Source organism: Triticum aestivum, chromosome 1B, assembly GCF_018294505.1.
Source record: "Triticum aestivum cultivar Chinese Spring chromosome 1B, IWGSC CS RefSeq v2.1, whole genome shotgun sequence".
Lineage (NCBI taxonomy): Eukaryota > Viridiplantae > Streptophyta > Magnoliopsida > Poales > Poaceae > Triticum > Triticum aestivum.
Genome location: NC_057795.1, coordinates 693,295,762 through 693,310,533, shown reverse-complemented (window position 1 = coordinate 693,310,533; position 14,772 = coordinate 693,295,762). Strand labels below are relative to the sequence as shown.

The following is a 14,772-nucleotide window of genomic DNA, read 5'->3' as shown; positions in this document are numbered from 1 at the left end:
CGGCTCATGTAAGGCCTCCTAAAGGAGGCGCGTGAGAGATAATTTTGCTATGAGGCAAGGGATGCATTGCCTCCTTTTCTTTCTTCCCTTCTCGGTTAACCCTCCCAGGTCATCGCTGGCCTTTGTATAGTTTCCCCCTACTTAATGAAATAGCAGAGCTTCTGCTGCTTACGTAAAAAAAAACTGCATGAAAAGTTGACCCACGTTATCAGACAGACATATGCGTCCTCTATTGAATTCTGGAGAGTTACATGAATTTTACAACCGACTATGAGACAGGCAGTAGTTTTTTTTTTAGAGCAAGCAACGCTTGTATTACTTAACGGTGTTGGGGTAGATCACCCAAAGCACAAGTGGCCACATGGGCAGGTACATCAGATTCCCACTCAATGAAGTGGTTTGGAAGATACATACGGCCTAGCTTAGCTAGTTCATGTGCTACGGAGTTAGCACTACGATTGCAGTACATGATTTCATGATGCGCGAACCAGAGCTTCAGCTAAAGTTTTGAGTCCTCAATCACAGCTGCATAAGCCGACGAGTCGACCTTGCGAAAGTCAAGTGCATCCACCAAAAGTTGGCAATCAGTCTAAAAAATCACCCGTGTCATTCCCAGATCGGTGGCTAGAGCAATGGCCCGCGACATCGCATGAGCTTCAGCACCGAAGGCGTCCTGGACGTGGTCCTGGCGTCCTGCCCGGGCGGACGCTATATAACCCGCTCTGTCTCTTGTCACGACGCCCCATCCCGTGAATGAGTCACCAGGTATAAAGGCACCATCCACATTGATTTTGATCATATCATCCCCCGGCGCCCTCCACCTGTCTATAGCACCCTTGATTTTGCTTGACGGTGTAAAGGCTTCAACATACTCGATCACACGCACCCGTGCACGGCGCACAATCTCACTGGCAGTCAATGACTACTCCCCCTCCCGGAGTTTGTTCCTGTTATGCCACCACAACCACCAGGCAGTAAAAATTAGGACACGGGTCCTCTCCTCCAGGCCCCAAAGGAAATTGAGCATCACATGCACTGATGTGATTTTCTCTAGCTGCGCTCTAGTGCTCTCCAGCCCGAGCTCCCGCCACACAGGCTTGCCCGCTTTGCATTGGATGAACAGGTGCGCTCCATTCTCGTCAGCTCCACCACAGAAAAGACACTTTATATCTTCTATAGGAATGCCCCGCCTTTCCACATTCGTCCGGAAGGCCAATGACTCATGCTTCAGCCGCCATGCAAACATCTGGATATTCTTGGGGCATGGCATCCTCCATAGTCTCTTCCAGGAATCATCCTCACATGTATTCAGGTTGCCAACATTTTCAGAGCTATGGCCAATACCGCCATTTTTAGTTAGCTTGCCCATTTGCACATGGAGTTTGTAGGCGCTCTTCACTGAATGTTGCCCTTTACTATCGAATTGCCAGGCAATGAAGTCAGACACCCCTTCCTGTAGTGGAATTTGCAATATGTGGCGAGCATCATCTGGCCAAAAGGTGTCCCGAACCAACTGCTCGTCCCATATGCCGGTGATTGGAGAAATGAGGTCAGAAACATACTCAAGCAAGTTACCCCCTCTCGGAGTGATAATCTGGCGTGACCACGGTCTGGGAATCCTTGGATCACTCCAAATCCGGACATTGGACCCGTCCCCAATTCACTAGATGTATCCCTGTTTGATAAGCTCAATGTCGTGCAAGAGGCTTTGCCAGGTATAAGAGATCCCATCCCTCGGTGAGGCATCAAGTACATGTGTATTTGGGAAGTAGCGGGCCTTCAGAATCTGTGCACATAGGCTTCCTGGACATTGTATGAGTCTCCAGATCTGATGGGAAAGCATAGCAACATTGAAGCTATTCATATCTCTAAACCAGAGGTCGCCCTGGGCCTTAGCCATTGTGAGTTTTTCCCAGCTGATCCAATGCATCACATTATCCTTGTCCTGCTGGCTCCACCAATAATTGCCAATGAGGGAGCTAATCTCCTCGCAGAAGGTTTTAGTCAGGTAGAAGCAGGACATAGCCTATGTGGGGATCGCTTGGGCCACTGCCTTCACCAATGACTCCTTGCCTACCTTTGCGATCAGCCTCTCCTGCCAGCCATACACCTTCCCAGCAATAGCCCCTTTGATGTATGCAAATGCCCTTCGTTTAGATCTGCCGACGTGCACGGGTAGGCCAAGATATTTGTCATTCCAATTTTCACTTTGGATCTAGAGCTCCCTTTACATCCGCTCGGCTAGCATTTGGGGTATTCGGGCTGAACATTAGGGCCGACTTCTCGATGTTGATGCACTGCCCCGAGCAGTTTTCATACAGATCAAGCACATATTTGAGCTCAGTCGCTTCTTGCTGGTTTGCCTTCAACAACAGGAGTGAGTCGTCCGCAAAAAACAGGTGGGAGACAACCAGAGCTGCAGGACAAATCTTCACACCATTTAGTCTCCCCTGCCTTGTTGCATCGTGAAGGAGTGCGGACAGCCCTTCAGCACATATCACAAATAAGTACGGAGAGACGGGGTCGCCTTGCCGGAGGCCCCGAAAAGGGCTGAACTGCTCCGTTAGCACTCCTTTGACCTTGATTTGATATCTAACAGTAGTAACACACCTCATGATAAGGTCTACCCATCCTTGCCTGAACCCCATCTTCCTGAGCATTGCTTCCAAGAAATACCACTTGACACGGCCATATGCTTTGCTCATGTCCGCCTTAACAGCCACATAACCATCCTTTCCTTTCTTCTTATTGATGAGGTAATGGGTCAGCTCATAAGCAATGAGTGCATTGTAGGTTATCAACCGACCTAGGACAAATGCACTTTGATTTTCAAAAATAAGCTCCGGTAGAATCATCTTAATGCGGTTAGCCAGCACCTTTGACACCCGTTTATAGACAACGTTGCACAAGCTTATGGGCCCGAGGTCCTTGATTCTACACGAATCCTTCACCTTGGGGATTAGCACTACAATAGTATCATTCCACCCCTCAGGTAGCTAACCTCCATTGAGGACCTGAAGGACCTCCTGCACTATCCGATCGCCCATGAGATGCCAATTCTGTTTATAGACAATGGAGGGCATACCATCAGGGCCGGGCACCTTAAGATCCCCAATATGATCAAGCGCGGCTTTTACTTCCTCCCTCGTGAACTCAACATCAAGTATATTATTCATAGCTTCAGTTACACGCGGCTGGACCTTGCTAATGAGCTCATCTAGTCGATCGCCAGCCGCCGAGGAGGAAAGATCCTGAAAAAACGAGCAAACATAATTAGTCATCTCCTCTCCCTCCTTCACACCGATCCATCCTCCTTTCTCAAAAACTTCACCCTGTTCACCTTCTTGCGCCCCGATGCAACAGCCGTATAGTAGCGGGTGTTAATTTTTCTGTTTCCATCTTTCAACCATGACATATGTGATTGCTGCTTCATCTTAATGTTTTTCTTCTCCTCCAACTCCTCAACTAAGCAACGGAGCCTTGCCTCCTCCCTGATTTTGGGTTCTGATACAGGCGTCCGCATGCAATTCTCCAGATCCCTACGGGCCTTCTTCAGCCTCTCCTCAAGCTCACCCGCAACCTCGTTGCTCTATCTTAGCATGCCCCCAGCCACCTTATGCATAACTTGAGCAACATCATTGGCCCCTTCCTCCCACCCCTTTTCCCATTAGTTTCTTATAATCTCACTGCATCCATCCTCTTTAAGCCACCAAGCTTCAAAACGGAATCCACTGTCCCCCCCTCCTAGGCCCTCGCAGCTATCGTCCTTAGTCGTCACCACCACTGCTCGATGATCCGAGTGCCATGGCCGTCCATTAAGCACACCAAACTTTGGAAATGCCTCACACCATCGAGCATTAGCAACGGCTCTGTCCAGACTCTGACATATATATATAAGATCATGTGAACTTGTCCAGACTCTGACATATATATATGACCATGTCCTGACTGTGGTTCCTCCATGTGAACTTGTCGCCGTCGCACATTCCTGAGTAGGACAAAACCCCTAACAAATCTTAAAGGAAGCGACTAACAACGGAGCCCTTCCGCCGGTCCTTGCCAAGATCCACCGCGCCTACACGGTCCTAGGGCTACCAGAGACGAGGCGGACTTGTGGCGGAGCCGGCGAGAGGCACGAACCCTAGCTTTTCTTAGGCGGCATGCCGTGTCGTGGAGCTCCCTTGCACGATGTTAGAAAATGCCAAAGCGATGTCATAACGATCAACTTAACAGTCAAAATAAACAGAGTTGACTTTATTGAATGACGTGGGTCTCACATGTTATTAACGTGTTTAAATCGTCTAAAGTGGTCATTATCTGAAAGTGTTAGTTTTTAGTCACAACATTACTTTTAAGGGCCAATTCCAGTTCTGCCCCTAACTCAAACTCACTACTCAGTTTTGCCCCTAATTTTTAGGTATGCTCAGTTTTGCCCCTCCGCCGTTAGTGTCACTTATAGAAATGCCCTTTTGCGCCGTTACCGTCCGGTCAAAGGACTTTGACCACCCAGAAAAAAATAGCAAAAAAATCAAAAAAATCTGAAATTTTGTGGGATCGAAGATAGTCATGTCCGCAAGGCGCGTGCAAATTTGTGTGCCGTTCGAACACCCTGAGAGCTCGTGGCAAAGGAAATCATAAATTTTGTATGCATGTGAACAGTAAATTCGAAAAAATAGAAAAAAAATCAAAAAAATATGAAATTTTGGGGAACTGAAGATACTTAGGTGCACAAGATGTGTGCACATTTTTGTTGTCTTTGGACATCGTATGAGCCCGTACGAGCTCGTAGGAGCTAAACTTTATTTTTTTTCTCCGCGAGCTCCTACGATCAACGTAAAAAAAAACTGCATGAAAAGTTGACCCACGTTATCAGACAGACATATGCGTCCTCTATTGAATTCGGGAGAGTTACATGAATTTTACAACCGACTATGAGACATGCAGTAGTTGATCCTGCGATGAAATCGAAATAAGTAACCTAGAGATGATTACGACTAAACCGATGGCTCGATACTTTTCCTTTCCTTGGAATGATCTGGTCCTGTGAAGAAGTCAAGCACCCCACCCAAGGCCAGATAGCTAGAACAAAACAACCCTCCATAGAACATGAAATCATGGACCCGTTTTCCGCGACGATGTTTGCGCCTGCATACATCCAAGATGATACGAGAATCACAATCATATATAATCAGACAGAGGTAAGAGAAAACAAGAGATGAAATTTTGGGGCTATCCAATAAATTCCATACCAGAGTGGGTCATTGGGTCTAGGCTCGACTTGCACAGAAAGTTGCTCCAGCAGCTGACCGTTTTGGCGTGCCAGAGTGCCATCGAACAGCTTGTCCCGTTCCCATCTGGCAAAAGTGGTGTACAAGCCCTCTTTCAGGCTTTTGATTTGCTGCGTGAAATCCTCTTTCGCCGCATCAACCCTAGGGCCCTGCATCAGCACCAAACGAGTCTGTATGAAAACCGGGATTCTGAGTCTATGGCTCACAACGCGCAACACAGAAAAAGATTGTAATCTTAATTCGTTCAATAGAGAGATAATAAAACTACAAATTTGGCTTGGGTGAAAAGCCAATTAACAAGTACTCCCTCTGTAAACAAATATAAGAGCGTTTAGATCACTATTTTAGTGATCTAAACACTTTTATATTTCTTTTACGGAGGGAGTACTTGAATTTATATGCATGCACGTGTTGCCTTTTGGTGAGGCCAATTAACGTCGTTTTCAGGAATAGCTCAGGAAGGTGCCGTATGTGAGCCCTAAGCTAATCAGTTTCAATGCAATAAGAAAGCTACTATAAGGAAATCCTTGGTTTTGAGTTTTTGACTACTTGGCGTACGTACCTTTGCGCTGCCGCTTCCTCCGACGGAGGCGCCGGAACAGGCAGGCTTGCCGCTGTGGAGGAACCTCGGGAGCTGCACCTCCTCCTGCAGCGCGCGGCCGCCGAGCCTCCTCGCCACGCGCTGGAGCGCCGCCGTCGCCATGGCTTGGTTTCTTGGGATCCTTGCCCGTGTGTTAGTTCGCCCGCTGGTGCACGTGGTGTCCGGTTTTATGGGCTTGGAGGCGGCGGGGAGGGCTCAGCCTTATATGTTGCGCGCGTGAGCCCGACTCCGTCACGATCACGCCTCCGTTCAACGTGTCTCGTCTCCGTGTATGTGTTCGTCGCATAGTTGACTTTTTTTCCAAAGGAAAACGGGTGTTTCATCTTTCCTTATACCTCTATCTCTATCTCTATCTCTATCTCTCTCTCTCTCTCTCTCTATATATATATATATATATATATATATATACTCTATATCTATATCTATATCTATATCTATATCTATACCTACTATTAAAAGGAGGTGATATTCTTGGTTTCGTCCCGCGTTAGATGTTTTTTTCGTTAGTTTTATCACGTACGGCCGTCCGCGTCCGTCTGTCCTGCTCACGTACGGCTGTATAGACCGTCCTTTCACATTCATCTGGACTATTGGGCTGATATTGGTTACATCGGCCAATATATATTTCCAGCCAACCAGTACACACATTGCCATATATATCTCCAGCCAACCAGTACACGCATTGCCATATTATTTTCCTTTACTCGTGCACGTACAAGAATAAGCACAAGAATAACTCCAATATGGAGTCACGGGTGTCCAACTCCAATTACAATACGGAGCCATGAGTATCCCGACCAGGATTTCACACAAAATTGGCTGCTATAACATGAAAGGCTCGATCGGCAATCCACGCAAATTGCATCGCAATCGCAAGCCACCTCGGCCGACCTCGTCGGAAAGTAAGACGTCATCCGACAGAATCGGTCTGCCATCGCCGGTAGTCTGCCCACTCTCGCCTCTGCCGACTTCACCGGAAAACAAGACGCTGTCCGACAAAATCTGTCCAATGTCGTCTCCGCCTACTTTGACGGAAGACTGTCCAATGTCACCTCCTCGGACTTCGACGGGAACCAAGCTGGCGTCCGACAATGCTCCACGGTTCACCGGAAATCCGGCGGCCGATTCTACGCTTGAGGTATGTGCAAAAAGGGTTGAAAATCATGGTTTTTGTTCTCTCTCAACCTGCACTTCATTGCTTCAAATATGTCTTCCCCCGTGCCCGCCCGCCACCATGACATTTGGCCACCGGGTGTTTTTCTTGCCACCCCGCCTCGCCCCAGCAGCACCACCACCACCACCGGCACGCGTAGCCGTGACCGCTCCACCACGCCGCCTGCTAGACCTGCTCTTCTGCGCCTCCCTTCACTCTGCTGCTCGCTCCTGCAACTCTATGGCTCATCTTGCCATCCACTGCAAGCCTAGGTTCCTATCGCCGGAGTCCCGGCAGCCACACCGTGCTCTGTCTGTCCTGAATACGAGGGCCTACCAATTAGAGATTCATGCATGTATATGATTTTTGTTATTATTATAATTGCATCTCATGCCAAGCAACATATCTTCCAGGATAAAGATTAAATGTCCTGAATTATAGTGCTATGCGTTAGAGATACATGCATGTATACTGTACATTGGTAGGCAGAATATGCAATACCTGACAGTGATGTCGATAGTTTGACCAGACTCAGCTTGCTGGTTACTTATATACATAGTTCTATGCCCGTATCTTGCTGGAAATCCAAAAATCCAGTCGCTTATGTAGCCTGCCATTAGATTTTCAATATAGTATGTAGATGATTTCAAAATTGGAGGTTTAACTTAAATCTTGTTGTTACTGCAGAAAATTGATGGCATCACTAAATTGACCATTGCAGACGATTTTGTCTCCGTGTATGTGTTCGTCGCATAGTTGACTTTTTTTTCCAAAGGAAAACGGGTGTTTCATCTTTCCTTATACCTCTATCTCTCTCTCTCTCTCTCTCTCTCTCTCTCTATATATATATATATATATATATATATATATATATACCTACTATTACAGGGAATGTGTGTTCTTGGTTTGGTCCTGTTTTGTTTCGTCCCGTTTTAAGCTTTTTTATATGTATTCTATTTTTTACTTATTTTTTTTTCTTTTGTCCGTTTGACGAACATGTGCAAACAAAGAAAACCGGGACCTCACTACGCAAAGTCAATTGTTCCACTACTTATTTAGTGATTATTCTTCGTAATAATATACGGCAAAGGAAGTGCGGCAACACATGGTCGCATTGTTTTTTCCTGGCTTCAAGTGCTAAAAATTAATGAGTCTGCGGAAGTCGAACTCGTAACCACGCAAACTACTCCAACCTCGGTATCCAACAAGGCAAACTAGATGTTGTGAATTAGCATGTTGTATTAAACTTCAAATTTGTATGCACGGCTAGGTTTGCTTCGTTTTTTTAGAGGAAGCTAGGTCTGCTTTGTATCAATTCTCCAGCTGCTCTGTCACCTATACTGGGCCAATACACTCCTAACTGGGATTTTTCTACAGCCACCAAATTTCTCTGATGGGCTTCATATTCCTTGGTTTTCTTTTTGATTGCACAGGCTCCGTCATTGTCCCCGAGGATCGAACATAGAAATTGGGTTAGTCACTCAAAAAAAAGTACCACTTTGCTTTTTAAAATCAAATTTCACAAATTTAAATACGTCCACGAGTTACCTGAAAATCAGCAAGCCATCGCAAGAAAAGGATGAAGTGTGGGTCCCATATATATTAGAAAATGAAGGAAGAAATTAATGCATGTATGCCCCAATAAAATAGACGAATATCCCATGAAAGAGGACCCGATTGGTTAATAAAAGAGGAATATTAGATGAAAAAGGACCTGGTTGGCGCATGCCAATAAAATAGAGGACTATTTGATGAAAAAGGACCCGATTCATCATGAAATAAAACAAAAGGAAGATCCGATAAAGGATGACCTGGTTTGCAATGAAAGTGCATGGCTTAAGTGAGATTGCTGGAAGCTTTGAGTATGCATCCAGGAATAAAAGAGGAGGGAGTGACTAATGTTGACCAAAGGTGTTGTATAAAAAGGGCACCCATCTAGCATTTAAAAGAGAGAAAGAGCCCATATATATACAAAAATCATAGCCAAGCAGTTTCAAAAATGTTTTGCTGAGGGATGTTCTCTCTAAAATTTGAGTTTTGGTGGTGTTTACGGTGCAAATGTCAATTATCTATCCCGGTGCAACGCACAGGCATATGTGCTATCCGGTTTCGTCCCTTAATAATAATAATAATAATAATAATAATAATAATAATAATAATAATAATAAAGGGACTATTGCTTCTTACCACCGTAATTTCGTCCGCTCACATGTTTTTCGTTTGTACGTCCGGTTTCGGTCGCTCTCATATCGTTTCCTCCGTCCAGTTTCAGCTTCGTATCACATGGGCCAGAAAATTTTCAATGGGCCGGTAAAAAAGATACGAAAGATATATGCTTTCTTATGTCTATATGCTTTCAGATTAATTAGTCCCACCTTGCCTCTTTCCATCATATCCTAGCAGCTTATATATGTTTGGAGTTGCCCGAATCAACGAGCGAACAAAAGATACGAAGAAAGACGCCATGAATCACAAATAGCTAGCCCGGAAGGAAGCTGACGACCAATCAAAGAGGAGAGGCACAGAAAATATATAAAAAAGGAGCATGATGAATCAATGGCCGCTTGGCAAGGATGTAACATCCCAAAATTCTAAATTTTGGAATGTTATATTAAATGGATAGTTTTGATTGTTTGCTTGATTGATTGACTGAAATTCAGTGAAATTTGAAACTTTTGAAAGTTAAATGAGAGGGAATAAAAGGACTTTCCCAAACTTTCATCTTGCATTTTTGATCTCCTTGAATTCAAATTCTTTTCAAATACAAAACCCTGGAGAGAAGATGACATGACTTCTTCCATTTATTTAAATGGAAAGGGATGTTGAAAATATTTGAATTTCATTTGACAATATTTCAAATTCAGAAACTTTAAGCAACTCAATGATTTTCATGAGAGAAGATAAAATGACTTCTTTAAAACATATGAAATATGAGTTGGGAGTTTAGAAGAATCATATGAAATATGAGTTGGGAGTTTAAAAGAGCCCCTTTTGAAATTATTTTTCAATCGGGAGTTATTTGGGTTTTATTCAAATTATTTTTCTCCAAAAATAAAATATACAGAAATTAGGGTAACATGATTCCCTACAACAGAAAATTGGAGAGAAATAAATTTGAAATCATTTTGGTATTTTTAAAATAATTTGTTTCGATTTTATTGCAACAGTAGCACTCTTTGCTTTATTTGACTTTTTGAGGATTTTATTAGAAGCTAGAAAATGTTCAAGTTACAGAGAATTTTTTTCTGAAAATTTTGATATATAATATGCCTAGGTTGCATTTTTTATTTTATTCGTTTTTATTTTTTCCTGTCTGTGTTTAAAAGAAAAAGGAAAAAAGAGACTTCCTCCGCCGATTGGGCCGGCCCATCCCCAGGCCAGGTCACGGCCCAGCGCCCGCCGCCTCCTTCCTCCGTCCGAGCGGGAGTCCCGCACGACCACGGCCGCCGCCGCCGTGCCCGACGCGGACTCCTCCGCCGCCTCTCCTGCCCCCTCCTCCACGCAACCCCTCGCCCCCCTCTATTTAAGCTCACGCCGCCGCCACCCTTTTCTCTCTGTCGCGCCGCACTGCCACCTCCCGCATCTCGCCGGAGCCGCCGCCGCCCCGCTCCGTCCCGTCACCGTGGACCGCCGTTGACGCCGCCATCCTCCGCGCCTCGTCGAGCCGCCCCTCCCCGTCTACTCCGCCACCTCCACGCCGCCTACTGCCGTCGCCGGAACTTCCTCGCTCGTCGGAACCGCCGCGCCGCCTCGTCATTAACCTCGCCGCCGTCGACGAAGAAAAAACCCGCCAAAAACCGCCGGTAAAACCACCGAACCGTCCCGGTTTATTCTGGTTTTCTTCAGTTTTTCTCGATCGGTTTTTGATTAGTGAACGTCTGCTCATTTAGGATCTGGAGCGAACTGATTCGTTAGTTAGCATTCGGCAGCGGATGTTCGCTTGGTAGAGTTTTTATTTTTCTTTTTAACTAGTAAACTGGCCCGCCCGATGTGCCGGCTAGAATTTTAGAAACTTTTGTGATGGAACTGTGTTTTTTTTAGTCTAAATAAAATTGGATCCAAATATGATCACAGTTTGGTTTTTCTCACTGACATATAACTATATATATTATGCAGCACAACTTGTATGCATCTTTAATTTTCTACTATTTGTTGTGGAACAATTCAATGTCATATAATTTTGGTAATATAATTCCCCTTGTTTCGAACATAGTTTCTAATTAAATACAAACCAAAAAAATCATTAAATGTGAGCAATATTTAAGATATCAATGCGGGAAACAAAATCTTGAAAAAACATGTAATTCCTTCAACATAATGCTATGGTAGTTTGGGATCCTTTATCTCCAATCCAAGTCATTAATGTTTACTTCTCGGTAGCATCGGCATGCCACTACTCTATCCCAGGTGTTTATGCCGAGCATGGATCCTTAGGGGTAAGCTCCTACAACCACGATGGTTGGCCGCTGAAGTTTATTTTAAAAGGGGTAAATTTATCATCTTTAAATAGTTGGAACGTTGTAAATTGGATACAAAGGGTTTTGCAAAAGAAAAATGTCTAATGAATATTCAAATTCCTAGATGAGGTCTAGTAAGTTTTATGGTAATGATCGACTTATTTCAAAATATCCGAAGTAATTGGTGGAAGATAAATATAACACAGGGTTATAGCTTTGTAATCAAATATCACATCGCTGAATTGTTGTACATTCCCACTCGATGACATTCGGATTTCACAGGTTGCAGTAGTGAAGGTAACGTTGCGATATGTTCAGAACTTGAATTGCGCTTATCAGGTGCTTTTACGTTTCCACCAGCGCTAAGAGGGTTATATCCACCCGTAATGTTGATCTATTGATTGTATGGGAGGAAATATGTGAAGCCTTGCATTTATTTTCATTATAAAAATATATCTTCTCTACTACTTTAGAAAGGTTTTTAAATTTATAATGAAATACAGGATATACAGAGAAAAGAGTATACGCAGAGTTCTAGGATGTTGATTATATAATTATATAATCTCAAGACTAAATAGTTGTTGTTCGAACCAACTGATCAAGCTTTTGTCATTGGCTCAATTATCAAGGTGGCTTACACGTTTAGACCTTTCTTGTTGATTCAGGAGCACGCTTTGCACTTGGTCTTCTTTCTGCACAATCAAATACATATTTAAGAGACCAGGAAGATTCATAGAATGTGCCAAATATGCAAATAGAAATACGCGATCTCGCAATGAAAATATCCTTTATGGTTAGCCACAAAACATCAATAGAATAAAGGTGCTAAAATTTGAGGCCTTTAATGATTATCCTCCTCACCTTGACTTCTTCACAACATAACACTAAAAAAAAAATCTTTTTTCACTCGAAGAACAACAATTTTAATAGATTTTTAGGTGATCCTTATGTATTGGTATAAAAAGCTAATATATAGATGGCAACAAATAATGTTGAGTTTTGGCAGGAAAGTACAAAAATGTTGACTATACAAGCATTCTTCTGTTCTCCCATAGCTATTACACATGCAAATGAAATCCTTCTAACTTGTCCGCTTGTGCCGCCAACCCATTTTCTTATGTTCTGATTCTCTTTTCAGATTAGAGTTTTTATCTTATATCGCTACTATTATTTTTACATGGAATAGTACGGTTGGGTAAAACTTATGAAGACACATATTTTCTTATTACGGGGTCAGATATGGAAGCTAGTTCATTCACCATGAGTATAAAGAGAATGAGTATTCGTGACGCTAGCAGTCTTAGTGGCATGTAGTGCATGTAGGTTATAATTTGAAACATGGCGGACCCTTTACAATATATGTCTGTACAAATGGGCAAATGAGATATTTGATTCGATTCTGCTATTTGATGCTTCAACAGGAAACATTATATGTTACATCGAAGATTTATCCACAAGAACCTCTCAAATCCCATGATATTTTTCATAGTTAGAAATAAGCTTATATTTCCGTCTGTAACATTACATATATTGGACGGTACGTCACTGGTATTGCAGTAACAATGTCCAGTAACATGTATAGAAAAGAAGGCAATGGCAAGCAGTGCATACCTTTCGTTCACCGCGACCTTGCTGGCAGTGCCTGTGATCTTCTCTGCGTTCTTGGTCTCTTGTCGGATCATGGTCTACATCAGACGCCAATTATTTGTTCACGTACACTACAAACGGGTGCATACGCTGCGGCCTGCGGCCATTCTCCTTGATGCAAATCACACAATTCAAGTGATCTATTTCCTAGAACGTGTGTGTAACTCTAACTGAGGATCTGAAGCATTTGATTTTGTTGGATACACGATAATTGCTTTGTTGTATTAGTCATAATTAGTCTCTCTGGGGACCAAATCTTGTTGTAGCCTTGCAAGTAAAAAAGTGCCAAATTCTAGAAAATCATTAACCATGACATGTGTGTGTGAAAATTTTCTTCAGAGAAGAGTTGCCAACTCACTTTTCATTCATAGATAACAAAAATACGTACATGTTGAGTTAAGAACTTAAGATTGACCAAGTCTAGCTGAGTAGCAGACCCAAGAAATAATATTCTCACCGTGCTTAGATCTTTCAACTAAAAGGAGAACTTGATTCAATAAATTTACACCCATGCTAATTTTCGAGGCTTAAAAACTGTAAGACTCCACTAATAGTCATACACTTACCAAGAAAACATGTTGGATAGAAAGGTATATTTGGAAGTTGATTGAAGCCTTTCTTTTGTAATGCTTTTTTTTTTTTGAAAGGCAATGGCAGTAGTTCTGCCTATTCATATTAGAAGAGGGAAAAGGAACCAAAGTTCCCAGGTGTTGTACAGAGCCTCAAGTACCCACGCACACATACAGAACCCAAAAACTAGAAAAAGAAAGAAACTACGCAATAGCTTCCTTGAACAGTACAATGTCGTCTCTGGCCATAGCAGCAACTGTTTCGGGAGAGCATCTCTTTCCTTCAAACGTCCGCCTATTCCTCTCTTTCCAAAGATTCCAAGCAACGTAAGCAGCCGATGTGATCTGCGTGCAAGAAGTTGGGTTGTTGTGCAGATTCCAGATCCGTCTCCACCATCCCTTGATTGTCATTGCTGTTGAACCAACAAGTGCAGCCTCTGGATCACTTTGCTGGAAGGAAAACCAGACCTCCCGGGCAAATGGACAAGTGAGCGTCAGATGGGCAGCTGTTTCCAGAACTTGATCACAGAACATGCATTTGTCATTGTGTGGCCATCCCCTTGTCGCAAGCCGATCAGCCGTCCAGTTCCTATTCTGAATCAGGAGCCACAGATGGAACTTTACCTTCGGCTCGGCCTTGATCCTCAATGAAGCATGCAACTGTGGCTCAGCGATGCGACCAATAAACTGAGCATTGTAAGCAGACGCAGCGGAGTAGCCTCCATCATTAGTGAACTTCCACCGGATGGTATCAGGAACATCAGAAAGGACAATGGGTTGCAGCTCCCATAACTTGACAAGTTGATCCAGCAGCTCCGACAGTGCATGCATGCATATTGGGATTCTGAGGCAACACAGAATAAGATTGTATTCTTAATGCATGCGTGCAATAGATAGAGAGATAATAAAACTGCAAATTTGGCTTGGGTGAAGACCCAATTAACACGTACTTGAATTTATATATATGCACGTACGGGTTGCCTTTTGGTGAGGCCAATTAACGTTTTCAAGAATAAATAGCTCAGGAAGGTGCCATATTTGTGCCCTAAGTAAGCTA

At 43.6% G+C, this 14,772-nt stretch overlaps 2 protein-coding genes across 2 annotated transcripts; one reads left to right on the top strand and one right to left on the bottom strand.

Annotated features, from left to right (window-relative positions):
* Positions 1-4,869: 4,869 nt before the first annotated feature.
* On the bottom strand, positions 4,870-6,082 carry LOC123101749 (uncharacterized). Its single transcript, XM_044523060.1, has 3 exons — positions 5,851-6,082; positions 5,250-5,437; positions 4,870-5,145 (listed from the first exon to the last, which is right to left on the bottom strand). Exons 1-3 carry the CDS (start codon positions 5,989-5,991, stop codon positions 4,995-4,997), a joined length of 480 nt encoding a protein of 159 aa, XP_044378995.1. The 5' UTR covers positions 5,992-6,082; the 3' UTR covers positions 4,870-4,994.
* A 490-nt stretch (positions 6,083-6,572) lies between these two features.
* On the top strand, positions 6,573-7,873 carry LOC123101738 (uncharacterized). Its single transcript, XM_044523055.1, has 2 exons — positions 6,573-7,027; positions 7,730-7,873. The coding sequence occupies exons 1-2, from the start codon at positions 6,674-6,676 to the stop codon at positions 7,796-7,798; spliced, it is 423 nt and encodes a 140-aa protein (XP_044378990.1). The 5' UTR covers positions 6,573-6,673; the 3' UTR covers positions 7,799-7,873.
* Positions 7,874-14,772: the final 6,899 nt, after the last annotated feature.

Excerpts from the sequence above, each read along its gene's own strand:
- LOC123101749 (XM_044523060.1), bottom strand. The coding sequence starts at position 5,991 with ATGGCGACGGCGGCGCTCCAGCGCGTGGCGAGGAGGCTCGGCGGCCGC. Across the intron at positions 5,438-5,850 it reads GAGGAAGCGGCAGCGCAAAG|GGCCCTAGGGTTGATGCGGC; the intron begins GTACGTACGCCA and ends GTGCTGATGCAG. Across the intron at positions 5,146-5,249 it reads AGACCCAATGACCCACTCTG|GCGCAAACATCGTCGCGGAA; the intron begins GTATGGAATTTA and ends GGATGTATGCAG.
- LOC123101738 (XM_044523055.1), top strand. The coding sequence starts at position 6,674 with ATGAGTATCCCGACCAGGATTTCACACAAAATTGGCTGCTATAACATG. Across the intron at positions 7,028-7,729 it reads CGGCCGATTCTACGCTTGAG|AAAATTGATGGCATCACTAA; the intron begins GTATGTGCAAAA and ends TTGTTACTGCAG.